Source organism: Typopeltis vanoorti, chromosome 12 (assembly GCF_054136105.1).
Source record: "Typopeltis vanoorti isolate ZY-2024b chromosome 12, IOZ_Tvanoo_1.0, whole genome shotgun sequence".
NCBI lineage: Eukaryota > Metazoa > Arthropoda > Arachnida > Uropygi > Thelyphonidae > Typopeltis > Typopeltis vanoorti.
This window is the reverse complement of record NC_143560.1, coordinates 107,593,534-107,609,301: the sequence shown is the minus strand read 5'-3', so window position 1 is coordinate 107,609,301 and position 15,768 is coordinate 107,593,534. Positions and strand designations below refer to the sequence as shown.

The 15,768-nt window shown below is 35.5% G+C and overlaps 1 protein-coding gene across 4 annotated transcripts in view; it reads left to right on the top strand.

Moving 5' to 3' along the window:
- The window catches only part of Cc2d2a (Coiled-coil and C2 domain containing 2A), a 518,960-nt gene that overhangs the window by 211,984 nt on the left and 291,208 nt on the right, over positions 1–15,768 (top strand). For all 4 annotated transcript variants that reach the window (XM_090401677.1, XM_090401676.1, XM_090401674.1 and 1 more), the window contains exons 16-17: positions 2,658–2,798; positions 12,246–12,402. In XM_090401677.1, coding sequence (XP_090257803.1) covers positions 2,658–2,798; positions 12,246–12,402 — 298 coding nt within the window. The remainder of the gene's footprint in view (positions 1–2,657; positions 2,799–12,245; positions 12,403–15,768) is intronic.

Below are 15,768 nucleotides of genomic sequence, written 5' to 3'. Positions count from 1 at the left end.
TTTGCATCAGGATTTTCATTAGCTGGTAAATGTTTAGAGCTGGGTTAAAAATAAAACACTTAATCAAAGACGAGATTACAGATAAGAGAGTTCTAAGAAAGATTAGGGGAGTGAACAGATGGCATCATGAATGGCAATCTCATATTAAAAAGAGGATATTAGGAAAGAACTTGGCATTGTTAGCATTCAGGAATGTGTTAGCAGTGCTAATCAAAGGTGGTATAGTCACTTAAACACAGTGTGTGAGAGAGAAAAGATTAGCAAAATAAGTATTCTTTACCATTTTGGCATGGGGGAAAAACCAGCCGAGGACCACGATCTATGTGGTTTGACACAGTAAGAGTATCTTAGAAGACAGAAATATAAGATATGATATTGGACTATTGACAAACAGTAGATTAATTTGGAGGAAAACTGTCAGTCAGAGGTTAGTAATGATGTAACTTTTTCATGCAGCACTATCTTAATATCTGGCACCCTTCCTGAGGGTACACATGCCTGGAATTTGATGATGATGTGAATGTTTATTACAAATGTTATTCACTCCACCTTGAGTAAATGTTGCTTTGTTGGTGAATAAATTTTACCTGCACACATTTTTGAAGATTTTTAATTTTTGAGCATCCAGCTACAAAAGTTCACTTGCTGCTCATATTCTGCTTCTTTAAGATGCTGTATTTATTTATTTTTTTTTTTTCAAATGGTTCTAGTATAAATGCTTGTTTCACTAATGTCCTTCAAACACTCAGTTTCAAAAATTCCATGGTGTGCAGATATTTATTGCATATTTGTTCTAGGACTGACTGCACTATACTATTTGAAGCAAGTTATTTTACACTTCGTGTTTAATGCATATTCAGGTACAGCACCAAATGATTCAGTTATTCAGAGCTGTGTTGGTCTGCATCAGCAAGATCTTGTAAATTAGGGACAGTATAGTCAGGAAATCACCATTTATATTCCTTAACAGCAGTCTTGTGTTTACTATTATATAACCATATATGAAACAGATGTCACCTTATATCTCATTTAAAAATTAAGTTGGTATATTTTCAGTAAAAGCAATCAGTTAAACATTTACCCAAATAACAAAATTGTTTACAAACACTGAGAACACTGTGAGAATTAAACCAAATAACTAAACCAGTTATGCTTATGTTGGGCAGCACTGCATTTACTAGCAGCCAAATCATGAAATGGATCTATTTTCCTCCTGCCTTTCCTCCCAAGTTCTCTAGAATCAGGCCCATGTTTATATAAACATTTTTTCTTGAAATCACTTAAACAGTTAAACCTGAAGTGTCAAGAATTCCTCCTAGGGCACCGTGTTCATATCAACATGAACCTGCATTAAAAATAGCTTGAGAAGTTAACTGCAACTTTTTTCAAGTTATTCTTGTTAAAAGAGTTAGCTTATCCAGTGATATATGATGATAAATGTCAACTGTTTATAGAATGCTACATATAAAACTACTTTTCTCTTTCTTTTTAGGTATGTTTTGCATTTATTTTGAAATCACTTAAACAGTTAAACCTGAAGTTTAAAGAATTCCTCCTAGCCAGCCAGGCTGGCCAAGTGGTTAGTGTATCTGCTCTCCAGCCAAAAGGCTGTGGGTTCGAATCCCGCCATGGGCAGGGATGTTTGTGATTGTCTGTGGAAATACTAGTGGTGGTGGTCAGCGGTAGATGGCATTGGCATAGTTAATGGATTGAGTGGTGGAGACAGAGTTGTACAGCAGGTGCCCTCCCTTGATGAGTCTTTGGACTCCCTGGAGGTGTCAAATAATAATAATAATAATTATTATTATTATTAATAATTATTATTAATATATAGCAAACACTGTTCTAACAAACTCATGATACAGGCTGCTGAAAATACCTGACCAAAGTCCCATTGGACAGTGCTCTGCTAAAGAAAATTCACCTAGAGCAAACTATTCTGGTTCTTCTTATGAGTTTTTTTTCCATAGTGAAGTTGACTTTATTTGGAATCATTATAAAAGTTGGTCTGGACATATCAAATTTCATTGAGTATAAATTTTATTTAAATTCGGTACTTACTCGACTCTCACTATTGCAAACAGTTATTAGATCATTTGCATATGTAAACAGTTTTAAAATTATACAAAGCACTCACTATGCTGGGGCTGGATGGAGTTCATTGAAATTAGGTAACACAATTGTGATTGCAGTCAGATCATTTTATTCAAACATTTTGCAGAATGATTTAAAGTGATAGCAGTAAATTTGATTACCAAATTACATTTACTAATCAAATTACTAAATGTAATTTTGTATTTAGGATTCAACTAAAATTTTAACTTAATTCAATCTTAGTTTTAATTAGACCATTTTTAGTAGCAGTGTTGATATGCCTATATGATAAGTTCTAGTTTTATTTGTAATATGATTGATGCCACTGTATTATTATGAAACACAGTTTTTTTTTATCATTATTATTATCTCTGATCATTTTCTTTACTGAGTACTTCCATCCTATCATTCAGAATGGATTAATTAAACTTGATATACACAGTGTATAAAATTCATAAAAAGTAACAAGCCAATCATATAAATACAGCGTATTCATATTAAATGGTAAATTAATAGCATTTTATTTGACAAGATAGTTTACATTTGATTTTCTTCCTTTCTAGGTGGACTCAGAAATTGAGGGATGCTAAAGAAAGAGAAGAACGAGCTTTGGTCAAGAACATTGTGAATATGTGGCGAGAAATTAAAAATATTCGTCAGTCAGAAAGCTGCACAAATTCATCAGTAAATGTTGTTATACATAAGTAAGTAAAGTAAAATATTTTTATATTTAATTTACTTAATCATTTCAATTTGTTAATCATAGAAATTCTGTTTTTTTATGTTCTGTACTTAAAACTGTTCCTCATTCCCTTTTTTACTAGTGGAGTGACTCCTTGTGCTATTCCCGTTTAAAACAAATCTTAATCACTTTACTGATATGAACCCTCAAGGGATGTTCAGGCTATTCTGACAGCACACTTATATGATTAAGTTTAAATTATTATTAATCTCTTATCCACATTTTTCCTCCAAATTAGTCTATTACTTTGGAAGAAAATGTGTATGGGTTCATAACATTTCGTACTTCTAAGGCAGTTTTGACTGAATCAATCCACCTAGACCTTGGTCTTCCTCTGAGTTTTCTTTCCTGCCATCTTGGCATCAAACACCTATTATGCTAACCTATCCTCATCCATTCTATTTGGGTATCCATACCACCTTAGATTAGCTCTGCTTACACATTCTTGAATGCTAATAATGTAAAGTTCCTTTCTAATATCTTCACAATATGATTCTGTTGTTGATGCCATCTATTCACTCCCAATATTATTTCTCAGAACTCTACTCTCATATATGTGGCCTATAGTCTTTGATCAAGTTTTTATTTCTAGCCCAACTCTCAGTTTAATAACATAAAACTTGTTTGAACACTGTCTTGTATACTGCTAGTTGTGTTTTGACTAATTTCTTTTTTTATTCCATATACATTTATTCAGCTGGCTATCCACCATACCAGCTTTGCTTATTCTGTTGTCTATATCCAGATTTAATTATCCATCTTCAATAAAAACTGTGGCTAAATAGCTGTAATATTTTACTTGTTCTATAGGATCATCATTCAGAATGCAGTTTATGTGTTCATTGTTTCTGCCTATTTTTATAGTTTTGGTCTTTTTATTGGTGATTTTCATGCCAAATTTGTTACAGCTATTCAGTTCTTGGAAACTTGCACCAGATGTGTTTAGGAGTACAGCATCCTCTGCATAAAGCAAAGAACTAAGTTTGACACCTTCAATTCTGATATCAGGCCTAATGCCACCTTCTTGTAATGTGATCCATATAGATGATGAATAAGAGTGGAGATAATATGCATCCTTGTCTTACCCCTGATTTTACATCAAACCATCTTCCTATATTTCCTTCAATTCTAACTGCTAACTGAAAACTGACATATAGATTATGTATTATTTTATTTTATGGAATGTTATTTTATATTCCATCTATCCCATATACTTATAGTATTTAGAAAAACTTTTCTCTGGGCAATTTCTCAACTATCTGCTGTAAAATGAAAATCTGATCTTCAGAACTTCTGTTTGGCTTGAACCCATCTTGTTCTTCAAGTTTCTCTTCCACAATATTTCTCAACCTCTTTTCAAGTATGCGTGCATAAATCTTACCTGGAACACTTAGTAGAGCAATTCTTCTAATTTTTTCATTCAGTTTTATTTCCTTTTTATAGTTGGAACTGTGAGTGTTTTACTCTAATCATCTGGAATTAAACTTTTTGACCAGGCTTTCTGAATTATGCAGTGTGGTCACTGTAAAACTTTTATACCTCCATTCTTATGCATTTCCGGTCAAATATAATCTACTACAGTTAGCCTTCCACATTTCAAGTTTTTAATGGCTTTTTTTTAATTTTAAATGTTGATATGTACTCCTTTCATTCCTCTTGAAAATATTCTAGTATGGTTCTCTCACTTCTTCTTTTGTTTAATGGTCTTTCAAAGTAATTACTCCAGCCATCTAGGATATCCTTATCTTCAGTTTTCCTGTCACCTTTATCATCTTTGATTCCTTTTACAGTACTCTTCTCTTTGTTTCTGAGCTTTTTCTGTAGCTTCTAGAACATTTTGCCACCTTTCTGATATTTATTTTCTATATGCTTTCCAAAGTTTCCCCATGACTTTTGTTTAGCTACTTACACATAGCTTAGCTCTCTTACATTTTCTTCTGTATTTTTAGGGCATCTGCTGATTTATTTGCTAGGAACTTTTCGTATGCTTTTTTCTTTTCCAGAATCGCTTCTGTAACTTCTTATGTCCACCATTGGGTTCTTATTTTTCTATCCTTGCAGTCAACTTCACCACATACCTTCCTAGCTGAATCAATCAGTGGTTTGTGTAGAGTTTGCCCCTGAGATGCCAAGGTTTGGCATCTCGTTTTTTTTTTTTTTTTTTTTCAAATTATTTCAAATTTTCTTCAATAATGTTTGTATAGTTGTTGATTCTATAGTTTACCTGCTCACCTTTAATTCTTTTTAAAACTTTTTTACATACTGTTCTTTTCATTGTAACATCCATTTTTATCCTGCTTACCACCAAGTAACTTCCAATTTCATATCCTATGTACACTCTTTTATCTTGAACCAGCATGAAGATATCACTATCAACAATGACATAGTCAATGAGACTTTTGTTGTTTCTTGTGTATTCTCCCAATGTGAACTTGTGCACATCTTTATGTTGAAATTCTAGAAAGACAGACATTACTACCATGGTATTAGTAATGTCTAGTCTGTATCCTGAGCAGAAATCCAGCAAATACTTGCTATTATTATTAGCTTTGTCCCTCTCTCCATATTTTCCCAAAATGTTCCTATATGTCTGGTGGGATTCATTTCCTACTCTGTTGTTTAGATCTCTAACAAAATACAAAACAGAACTATATATATATACAATAAAACCCCATTTTTACATTCCCGCAATTTATGTTTTCCTGCCATTTATGGCATTTTCCGTTGGTTCCGTCTTAAGGCCTATTCTTACTGATATATTGTTTTCTCACCATTAACAACTTGATGTGGACGTTATTTCCCATGATTTGTGATTTTTTCTCAGGTGGCAACACTGATTTTCGAATCGATTTCCTCTCATTCAAATCGATTTCTGTGGAAATCTGCGCATTTCTGTTCCCAGATGGCGTTGCTTTTGGCTGTAGTTTCGTTTCCGCCATCACGGCTCATCACTACATCGCTACAGTGATGTAGTGATGAGCGATACCATGATTTTTTAATCACAGTATGAATTGACTGATATGAAGATTTCATATCAGTAATTTTAAACTGTCAGTAGCTCGTGGCACCCGTAACGTGTTGTGATGTGATTTCACATTCACAGTGCTGTATTGAACTCATGAACAAGGATCATACACGAATTGTGAAATCACATTCACATTTCTACCAAGTAACAGTTGTTACTCATGAATATTAGATATCAGTGAATAAACCACAGTTTGTGAAACATCGCCTCACTAGCTTGTAATGTCAGTGTTCGTAGTCGCAATTCAGAAGCACATATTTTTGCAAGATTTCTGCTACGTAATTTAGCATGTGATATGTTGCTTTCAAGTTGTGGTGGTGGTGGATGATCCATGTTAGTAACATGGAGAAAAAAGACAGAAAATGCATTTCGGTAGAAGAAAACATGACAATTCTGTGACATGTAGATTGGCATGCTGGAACACGTGTGCAATTAACAAAAGATCTTGGACTCTCCGTGTCCACTTTGAACACGATAGTAAAAAACATGTCAAGCATTGAATTCAATGCAAAGCAATCTGGCGCTATGTCAAAAAAAACGAAAGTATATCTGGACATCGACATATGATGAATTGGATAAACTTGTGGCCGAGTGGTTTGTTTCTACAAGACCGTCGGGTATTCCAGTTTGATGGTACCATACTCCGAGCGAAAGCCCTTGAATTTGCTACGAGGTTGGGGATTAATGGTTTTACTGTGTCAAATGGAAGGATGGTAATCTAGTATGTAGAGTCACATACTAGCAGTAAGTCATCTTTTAGCCTTTTTTACATTTCTTGCTATTTACACTTTTTTACCATCAGTCCCCTGGAAAGTGTAAAAAAGGGGTTTTACTGTATATATATTCTGCATTATTCTGATACAAATCCCACACCAATTAATATATCTCAATCATATCATCCCTTCCTCATCCTTCTATCATGTTCTGCAGATGACATTTCCTACTTTGTCATTGCACCCAAAGACATGATGCTACCATATTTGCACTTACCAGATCTACTAAATTTCCCTAAAAATTGAATATACAGCATCTCCTATTCTTCCCCTCCAAAATTCACAACTTTACATTTAGCACATTTAAATTGATATCTTCAGTCATATATCCACAGAGTGAACAAACTTTTTCTGTGAACCATGAGAAAGTTTTTTCAGAGAGAGCCACAACATCATTATTCTTGTTCCCATATCTCTCCAACTGTGCACAATCTGTTTATGATGCCCTTTAATTGAAAAAACCTGGATTAAAATCCTGTCTTGGATGCAAAGAACATTTACCGTATTTTTCGATAGATAATGCGCACCTAATGTATAACGTGCATCCCCAACATTTTTATCACGCCTTTTGATGTATAGATAACATGCATGTGCCAAAAAATCTTACATAGTGCAGTTCAAGATTGAAGTGGTAGAAGTAGCAAAGGAAAAAGGGAATTGTGAAGCTGGTAGATTGTTGAGTTTTGGAGAAAGTAGTGTTCGTGAATGGCGAAAGGCTGAAACAGTCCTGAAATGTTTATATACAAGGAAACGTGCTATGAGGTTTAGAAGGTGCTTGTGGCCAACCATAGAAAAAAAAAAAAATGGTTTGATCGGGTTGTTAGTGAAAGAGCTAAAGGTATCAGAATGTCTACTGTCTGTGCGTTGCAGGAATTGAAAAGAATTGCTCAAAACGATAATATAAAGGATTTCAAGGCCTACCCATCTTGGGTTTTTGGATTTATGAAGAGAAACAATTTAAGAAATGGTTTCATTAAGGCACAAGGGAATGCAGTGGTGTCCAGCAATGATGATTATGCACATGACGATGTATCTTCCGAAATGGAAGCTGAAGAAATACCAAACAAAATTTTTAACACAATTGATTCTTTCAATATTGAGTCTGATGAAGAATTTTTTGAATTTGAATAATGTAATGAATAAAAGTCTTAAAAAATAAGTACCCACAATAAGCATGACAGATTGTACAAAATGATTTGCTGCTCCATCAAGTCATATGTATTCCTACTCTGTCTAAATGAATCACCTGATCAATATTTTTAGTTTATTGGATTAGTCCCTCCCTGTAGTTATTTACTGATTCCCACTACTAAAAAAAAAAGAAGTTTATTTATTTTAATTATGGCCATTAAAAATGCACATATGCATGTCTATAGTAATAGATCACATTATTTGCTCCACCTAGCAACTTAAAGGACACGCATAATATTGCAAATGTAAATTATTAATAATTGGTTTGCAGTACTGAAAGTACAGGAATCCATCGGTTGACACCTCACTTCCGTTCCTGAAGTAAATGGAATGGGCATAAACCGATTCGGCAAAAAACGAATGAAATTTTAATGGGAGGTTCAAATTTATGTTCCGTGCAGTAAAAAAAATATGCACATGAAGTATGTGTAACATAATATTTAAAGCTTTGTTAAAATAAAATTATTAATAACGAAAAGAAAACAAAATTATATAAAAAAAATATGAAACTTCGAAAGATATTACATATTTCTATGTTGAAGTTCCTGGTTTCGAATCACTGCAAAAAAAAAAGTATCCGGTGTTAATTGCCTAGATTTTCTTTTTCTTCCTTTAAGGAGTTCAGTGTAAGGTCGAATAGATGCAATTACACACTTTTTTACGTTCGCACTCCGTTCCCAATCATGATCCATTTCGCAGAGTTCATCAGTCAATGTCTCTATGCTTGCAAGGATACGCTGTTAATCGGCCGTTTTTATATCTCTCAGAGAACCTTCTTCATCTTCTTTCTCCTGCTTTGGATGTTGACTTAATTGTTTGGCTAATTCTTTTAAGTCTTCATTGGAAATCATTGCAAAGTAGAGATTCACAGTCAACCCATTTCTTAATGTGAGCCCTAACCAATTTTTCCAAAATCTTCATCACCACTCCTGAGATACTAATTGGTCAATAGTTGGATACATCAGTCTTTGCACCACCCTTGTGCAATGGAATTACCATATTCTTTCCATTCCTGCAGAATCTTTCTTGTTCTGAGACTCATATTAAACAGCTTGGTCAAAGGAATAGCCAGTTCAGCTGAACGGTCTTTTAGCACACATGCTGATATCCCATCAGTCCCTATTGCTGAATTCTTATTCGGATTGTGCAACAGCTCTAATACCTTGTCCTCATACACCTGAGTTTTTTCATCCAGTGAAGAGGTAGCAGTGAACTCAATGTCGTGTACACCAGGTTGATAACTTTTAACAAAATGGGCACTCATTAGTTGAACGACATCTTTTGCGTCTGTAACCCTCGCTGCATTTAGAAGAGTTATTCTTTCATGTTCATTCTTTCTTGGTTTGTTTTCATACTCAGACTTTGCTTTCTGTACAACAGTTGTGACTATTCTAGCTTGCTGCTTATAACTTTCATAACGGACATCATCCTTACGTACACGGTATTCCTTCCACATCATCCTTTTCTTACGAATCTCTTGCTTTATATGATTACACATCCATTTGACTCCTACCCCATTTATTCTTTGAACTCGGGACATATTCTGATATCACATCATTTAAGTATTGTTTAAATGCTTCCCATGCATTATCGATATTCTTCTCTTCCATCAACCAATCCCATTCCACTGAACTCAGTGTACTCCTCAGTTGGTCATAATTTCCTGCTTTGTAGTTCAGCATGTAACCTTTTCTGAATGGAACATTCATAAACTTAGTCACTTCCCAAGGGAGTACCGCATGATCACTGTCGCCAACTGGAGACAGAATAGTTACGTCTTTAACTGAAACACCTTCTGACACTATAATCAATTCTAACACTCTTTGACCTCGAGTTCCTTCTGTCACATGCTGCTTGAGGAAGTTGTTCCACAACAGCTCAATAAACGCATTTTCATTCTTCTCATGACATTCTACTGCTAACCAGTCAATATTGGATAATTAAAGTCTTCCATTATGATTACTCTTTTTGCGCTCATCTTTTCTATTTGGCTATGTATTTCTTCATCACTAGCAACCGATCCACTAAGTCTGTAATAACATCCCATTATGTAATTGATCCACCTCACACCAGATGGCTTCAAACTCATTGCCACATGAAATACTGTTAGTAGAAGTACTACAATCATAGGTCTCAACTCTAACTAGATTCAAGTCATCCAATATCATTAGTAGCATGCCCCCCCCCCCCCCCCCCCCGTCCTCTTCTGTCCTCTCTATCCTTCCTGAAAATAGTGTACCCATTACAGTTGATACCAGTTAGTTGTCGGATTCTGATAGCCAGGTCTCACTAATGCCTACAATCTGAGGTCCTAACATATGGACTAAGGAAACAAACTCTACCCCTTTGTTTCTGAGGTTATTAAGATTCCATTCACTTTCACATAACTTTTATTACAGTATATTGTTATAATTGTTCTATTTTATTATTAGTTATTGTTGTTAATCTCTTACTGTGCCTAATTTATAAATTAAACTTTATCATAGTATGTATGTATAAAAAAAACATAGTATATATAGAATTTGGTACGATCCGTAGTTTCAGGTATCTGCTGTCGGTCTTGGAATGTATTATCCCCTGTGGATGACGGGGGAGGGAACTACTGTAACTGTTGGTTGCTGCTTATATTCTGGGGGGGGGGTATAAAGGAGAATGCAGATGAAAATTAGCATGATGAGTACAGGTCGAGTAATTATTATGGGGAATTTCAACTCTTGGGACATAGACTGGGAGGAATATAGATATAGGGAGGAAAGGAAGTGGAATTTATATGGCTGCTGATAGACAATCACCTGAGGTGGCATGTAATGGAGGGTAAAATTTAACAGTAACCAATCTAGCAATGCTGCCTTTACTCTGGAAAAGTGATCATGAAGTGTTGATCTGGAAGATTACGAGATATGCAGAAAATTTTCTGTTAAGAAGGGATATATATGGAATTACAAAGCAAGTGATTATGACAACTAAGGAATTGGCTTTCAGCAGTGGGATGGCATAAAAATTTGGAAGGGAGAAATGTTGGTGGTGGTGCATGGGATGTTGGTCAAGGGATGTTTGAAGAATGTAGTGTCAGCATGTATACTATAGTCAGAAGTATAAATCATTTATGAACTTAGATGGATGAATAGCTTCATTAAGCAGGAGTTTCAGACAAATAAAAGTTGTGGAATGAATATAAAGAAAAGGTGATCAGCATACTCATGACTAGTATATAGGCAAGAAGGGTGAGCTGTATGGTAAGGAAAGCCAAAGCTAATTATGAGAGAAATCTAAAGGGTTCTTTCAGCATGTGGCAAGTAAAAGGAGGAATGACTATGGAAGGATGACTTTAAAAAGCGTGCTGATGGTGGTGAGGTAAGAGAATCCAATGAAATAGTTGAATTACTGATAGGGAATTTTGCAGGGGTGTATCATCTTTAGATTAGAGGGTGTCTGATGGAGAGAGATCAAAGAATGGTTTATGGAGGAGTTGAGTCCAAGGCAAGTGACTATTGGTGTACAACTGGGCTCAGTACTTGGTCCTCTGGTGTTTAATTTGTACATCCAAGATATAGGAAATGATTTGACAGAAAATATTTAGTTGTTTGCTCATGATGCTAAACTGGGAGAGTGATAATAAATGAAGGAGATGCAGAGGTCATGAAGGAAGACTGAAATAGACTAGCAGTATGGGCAAAGGTAAATGGTTGCCAGTTTAATGTGGCCAAGTGTAATGTGATGCACTTTGGGAAGAAAAATTCACAAGCTCTGTGCTATATTGATGGAACTAAACTGCAAGAAACTGATGAAGCCAGGGACTTGAGGGTGATTGTGGACAGGAAGTTGAAGTTTAGAGAACAAGTTGCCTTATAAGCTCTTTATAAGGCTTATTGAGGCCATATCTGGACTGCTGTGCAGAGTTCTGGTCGCCTGAATTCCATGGAGATGAAGAAATGGTAGAGATGATCCAGAAGTGAGTGACAAAGATTGTGGCAGGACTATTGAATGCTCCCTATGAGAATAGATTATGGGCTTCAAAAACTAGCTTGTAGGTGAAAAAGAGGACATGTGATAGAAGCATATAAGTTATTAAAGGGGTTTTATAGATTGACACTGAAAACTTTTTTCAGTACGTGGTAGGAAGGGGAGAATGGGGTCACCCTTGAAATGGAGTAAAAGCCTGGTTAACAAGAGTGTTAGGACTATATTTTTTGCTTGGATGGTGTGAAGGGGTGGAATGAGTTGCCAGAGGTGGTTGTGAAGCATTCACAACCACCTCTGTCAACTCAAATGCTAAAGTGAATAAGTTTAAGGAGAGGTATGATAGTTATTGTTTGAAATAATGGATCTTCCATAATGAGTCTTCTGATTTCTTGGAGATACCTGTATAATAATAATAATAATATGATTTCTTTTTTTCATTATTTATTCACAATAATAGAGAGGAGACCAATAAAGAAAAAGAGCAAGAAGAATGGGAAAGGGAAATGTTAGAACAATTGGAAGATGAAAGAGAAGTTTATGAGTCATCATTTCATCAACTGATGGATGAATATAACAGGAAACTCAGGGAATGGAAAAAAGAATTGAAGACTTGGGTTAGTGAATAATATTTAAGAAAGAAGACATATTATTTAGTCTTTAAGTAACTAAGTGTATAAGAATCATGAGTTTTATTTATATTTTATGGTGTAAATGTTTTTTTACAATCAAGACAAGCCCTATAAACTCAAAAAGCTATCATGGTTGTCTGGAACAAGCTTTTATAAACATCCAAGAATCCCAAGGTGGGATTTGAACCTGCAATTGGTTAGAGAGTGGGAATGATTGCCACTTGGCTAACCAGGCCATAATTTTATACTTTCTTCTTTAACCTCTATTTGCCCCAAATCCAGCTCATTCTTCACCAAGCTTCCTCTGACAATTTTTCTTAGCCATTTCTTAAGTACACTTGCATAAATATTACCAGGAACACTCAGTAAGAAAATACCTCTGTAATTCTCACATTCAGTTTTATTTCCCTTCTTATAGATGGGAACTATGAGAGCTCTGCTCTAATCACCTGGAATTCAACCCTCTCACCAGGCCTTGTGAATTATGTAATGCAGTCGCTGTAAAACTTTTATACTTCCATATTTGAGCATTTGGTTGTCAACTGCAAAGTTAATGTTGCTCAAAAAAATTCAGAATCAACACACTCTGGAATATCAAATGAAACTCTGAAACAATTCAAGAAAAGACAAGAAATAAAGTCCAAAGGACTTTCAATGGAATATGATAGGCAGATCTACAGTGAGTTATCCAAGATCATCAAAAAACTTTGCATTAAAGATAAAAACAACAAAGAAACAAAGAAGATCACTCAAATCAAAATCAAACCAAAGACCTACTTAGCAAAATAAGGCAGTTGAATAGAAAATTTAAACCAAAGTATTCAAGTATAGTTGATGTGAACAATGTTGAAAGTTTATTTTTCACTTACCTGACCCCAGTCCTGAAGATACTTTCAGGCACAAACTTTGTTTGCTCACGTTGTTTATTATTTTAACGGTATAATAGAACACAGAAACTAAGTAAATAATTAATTTATTAACTTGATGCTGATATTTCGCTGGTATTATAACCAGCATCTTCAGAGCACAAAAACACTGTTTGTCACAATATGCGAGACTAAAACAACATGGTGTACTTAAACAAAATTGTAGCAGCAACACAAAGACTAAAGTCCTGATTTTGGCGCCCTCTATCTGAAAAAAAAAAAAAAAAAAAAAATCATATATTACTAGAGTCCTAGAAAAGTGCTAGTTTTTTCTTAATATGACTGTCTCCCAGATCTTCGGCAAGTTAATACAGCCATATTTGTTGAGATTTGGAGTGTGTTTTAGGGCTTCTGTCACCTCTAAGAACAATCTCTCTGATTTATACGGGTTTCTGTGTAGTACTTTTGTGTTTTTCCAGTTGATCCTGTGTGCAGGGGGTATCCAGAGCATGGTCTGCTAGGCCCGACTTCCCATAATGATAATTCCGGACGTATCGTTTATGTTCGCTGATGCGGATATTCACAGTTCTTCCTGTTTGACCGTAGTAGGCTTGATTGCATGAGCAGGGTACTTGGTAGACTCCTGGATGTGATAAAGGAGGAATGCTGTTCTTGGGTGAGCAGATGAGGGTGGCTAATTTGCTACATGGTCTGAATGTAGTGCGTAGTTTATGTTTATTGAGAATTCTTGAGATCTTTTCGGATGTGCCTTTAATGTAAGGGATGGTGACTGTTTTGTTGTAGTTCTCTGTGGTGGATGGTGGGAGGGGTTTCTTAGGAGTGTTTAGTATTTTGTTTATTTTATGTGGATTGTAGCCGTTGGCCAAGAAGGTGTGGTGTAAGTGAGTCAGTTCAGCAGTAAGAGCCTTGTCATTGGAACAGATTGCTCTCGCTCTATGGGTTAGCGTTTTTAATATGCCATATTGTTGAGAAGGATGATGGTGTGATTGTTTGTGTAAGTATCTGCCTGTATGTGTGGGTTTTCTAAAAACTGAAAATGATAAGGAACCATCTGGGAGACGTGTGATGAGTGTATCCAGGAAGGGCAGACAGTTGTTGGCTTCCAGTTCCATAGTAAAGTGGATTTTTGGATGTTGGCTATTTAAATGTGCTAAGAATGTTTTCAATGTCTCAGGGCCATGTGGCCAAATAGCAAGCACATCATCAACATAGCGTAGCCAAAGTGTTGGTTTGAGAGTGGCTGTATTGATTGCTTGTTTTTCCAGGTGTTCTATGTAAAAGTTGGCTGGGGGGGGGGAAGGGGGAGCCCATGGCTGTCCCATCAATTTGTTTGTATATTTTCCCTTTCCATGTGAAATATCCTGCATGTATTGTGAATTTGAATAGTTCAAATATATCAGGGGGGAAGTGTGACTTCAGTAGATTGAGCGTTTCTATTAGTGGTACATTTGTGAATAGTGAAGTGATGTCAAAGCTTACTATTAAGTCTGAGTTTTTTAGGGTAAGGTGTTGTAAGATGCTTTTTAAGTGTGCTGAAATTTTGACAAAGGAGGGAGAATTGTTAGTTTTTTTTTTTCAGATAGAGGGCGCCAAAATCAGGACTTTAGTCTTTGTGTTGCTGCTACAATTTTGTTTAAGTACACCATGTTGTTTTAGTCTCGCGTATTGTGACAAACAGTGTTTTTGTGCTCTGAAGATGCTGGTTATAATACCAGCGAAATATCAGCATCAAGTTAATAAATTAATTATTTACTTAGTTTCTGTGTTCTATTATACCGTTAAAATAATAAACAACATGTTCGACGAACACATAAGTCTGTCCACACGTTTGTTTGCTCACACTTGGATAAAGGATTAAACTAAATTTATTATAGTATAACCAAGTGAAAAATAAACTTTCAACATCTTTCTCTAAATCCAGAGTAATTTAATAAAAAGGTGGCACACCTTTTGGCAACTCCTATAGGTAAAGATGACCTCGCTATTGCTTCTGCCTAGTTTCTCCATGTCTGGGCCTGGCTCCCACTGAAGAGACCTCATTAAAGGTTGAAACTAGTCTGGGTAGTGGCCCTTCCCTTAATGCATAACATTATACATATCCGCAAGGAGATGTGTTTTGCATTAATGGAGATACTGAGATAGGAGTGATGTTAGCTTGGTCCACCTTTGCTATGAGTTGCACTACCTGACCCCAGTCCTGAAGATACTTTCAGGTGCAAACATTGTTTGCTCACACTTGGATAAAGGATTAAACTAAATTTATTATAGTCTAACCAAGTGAAAAATAAAAAGTTCCATAAGGAACCTTGCATTTTAAAGAAAAGGTTGAAGAAGCTCAGAAAAGGGAAAACACCAGACCACTATCAACTATCAAGTGAACTTCTCGCATGTCTAGGACCCATAGGAATTGAAATCATCAGAAAAATGTGTAATAAAGTCTGGGAGACAGGTGATTGACCTGATG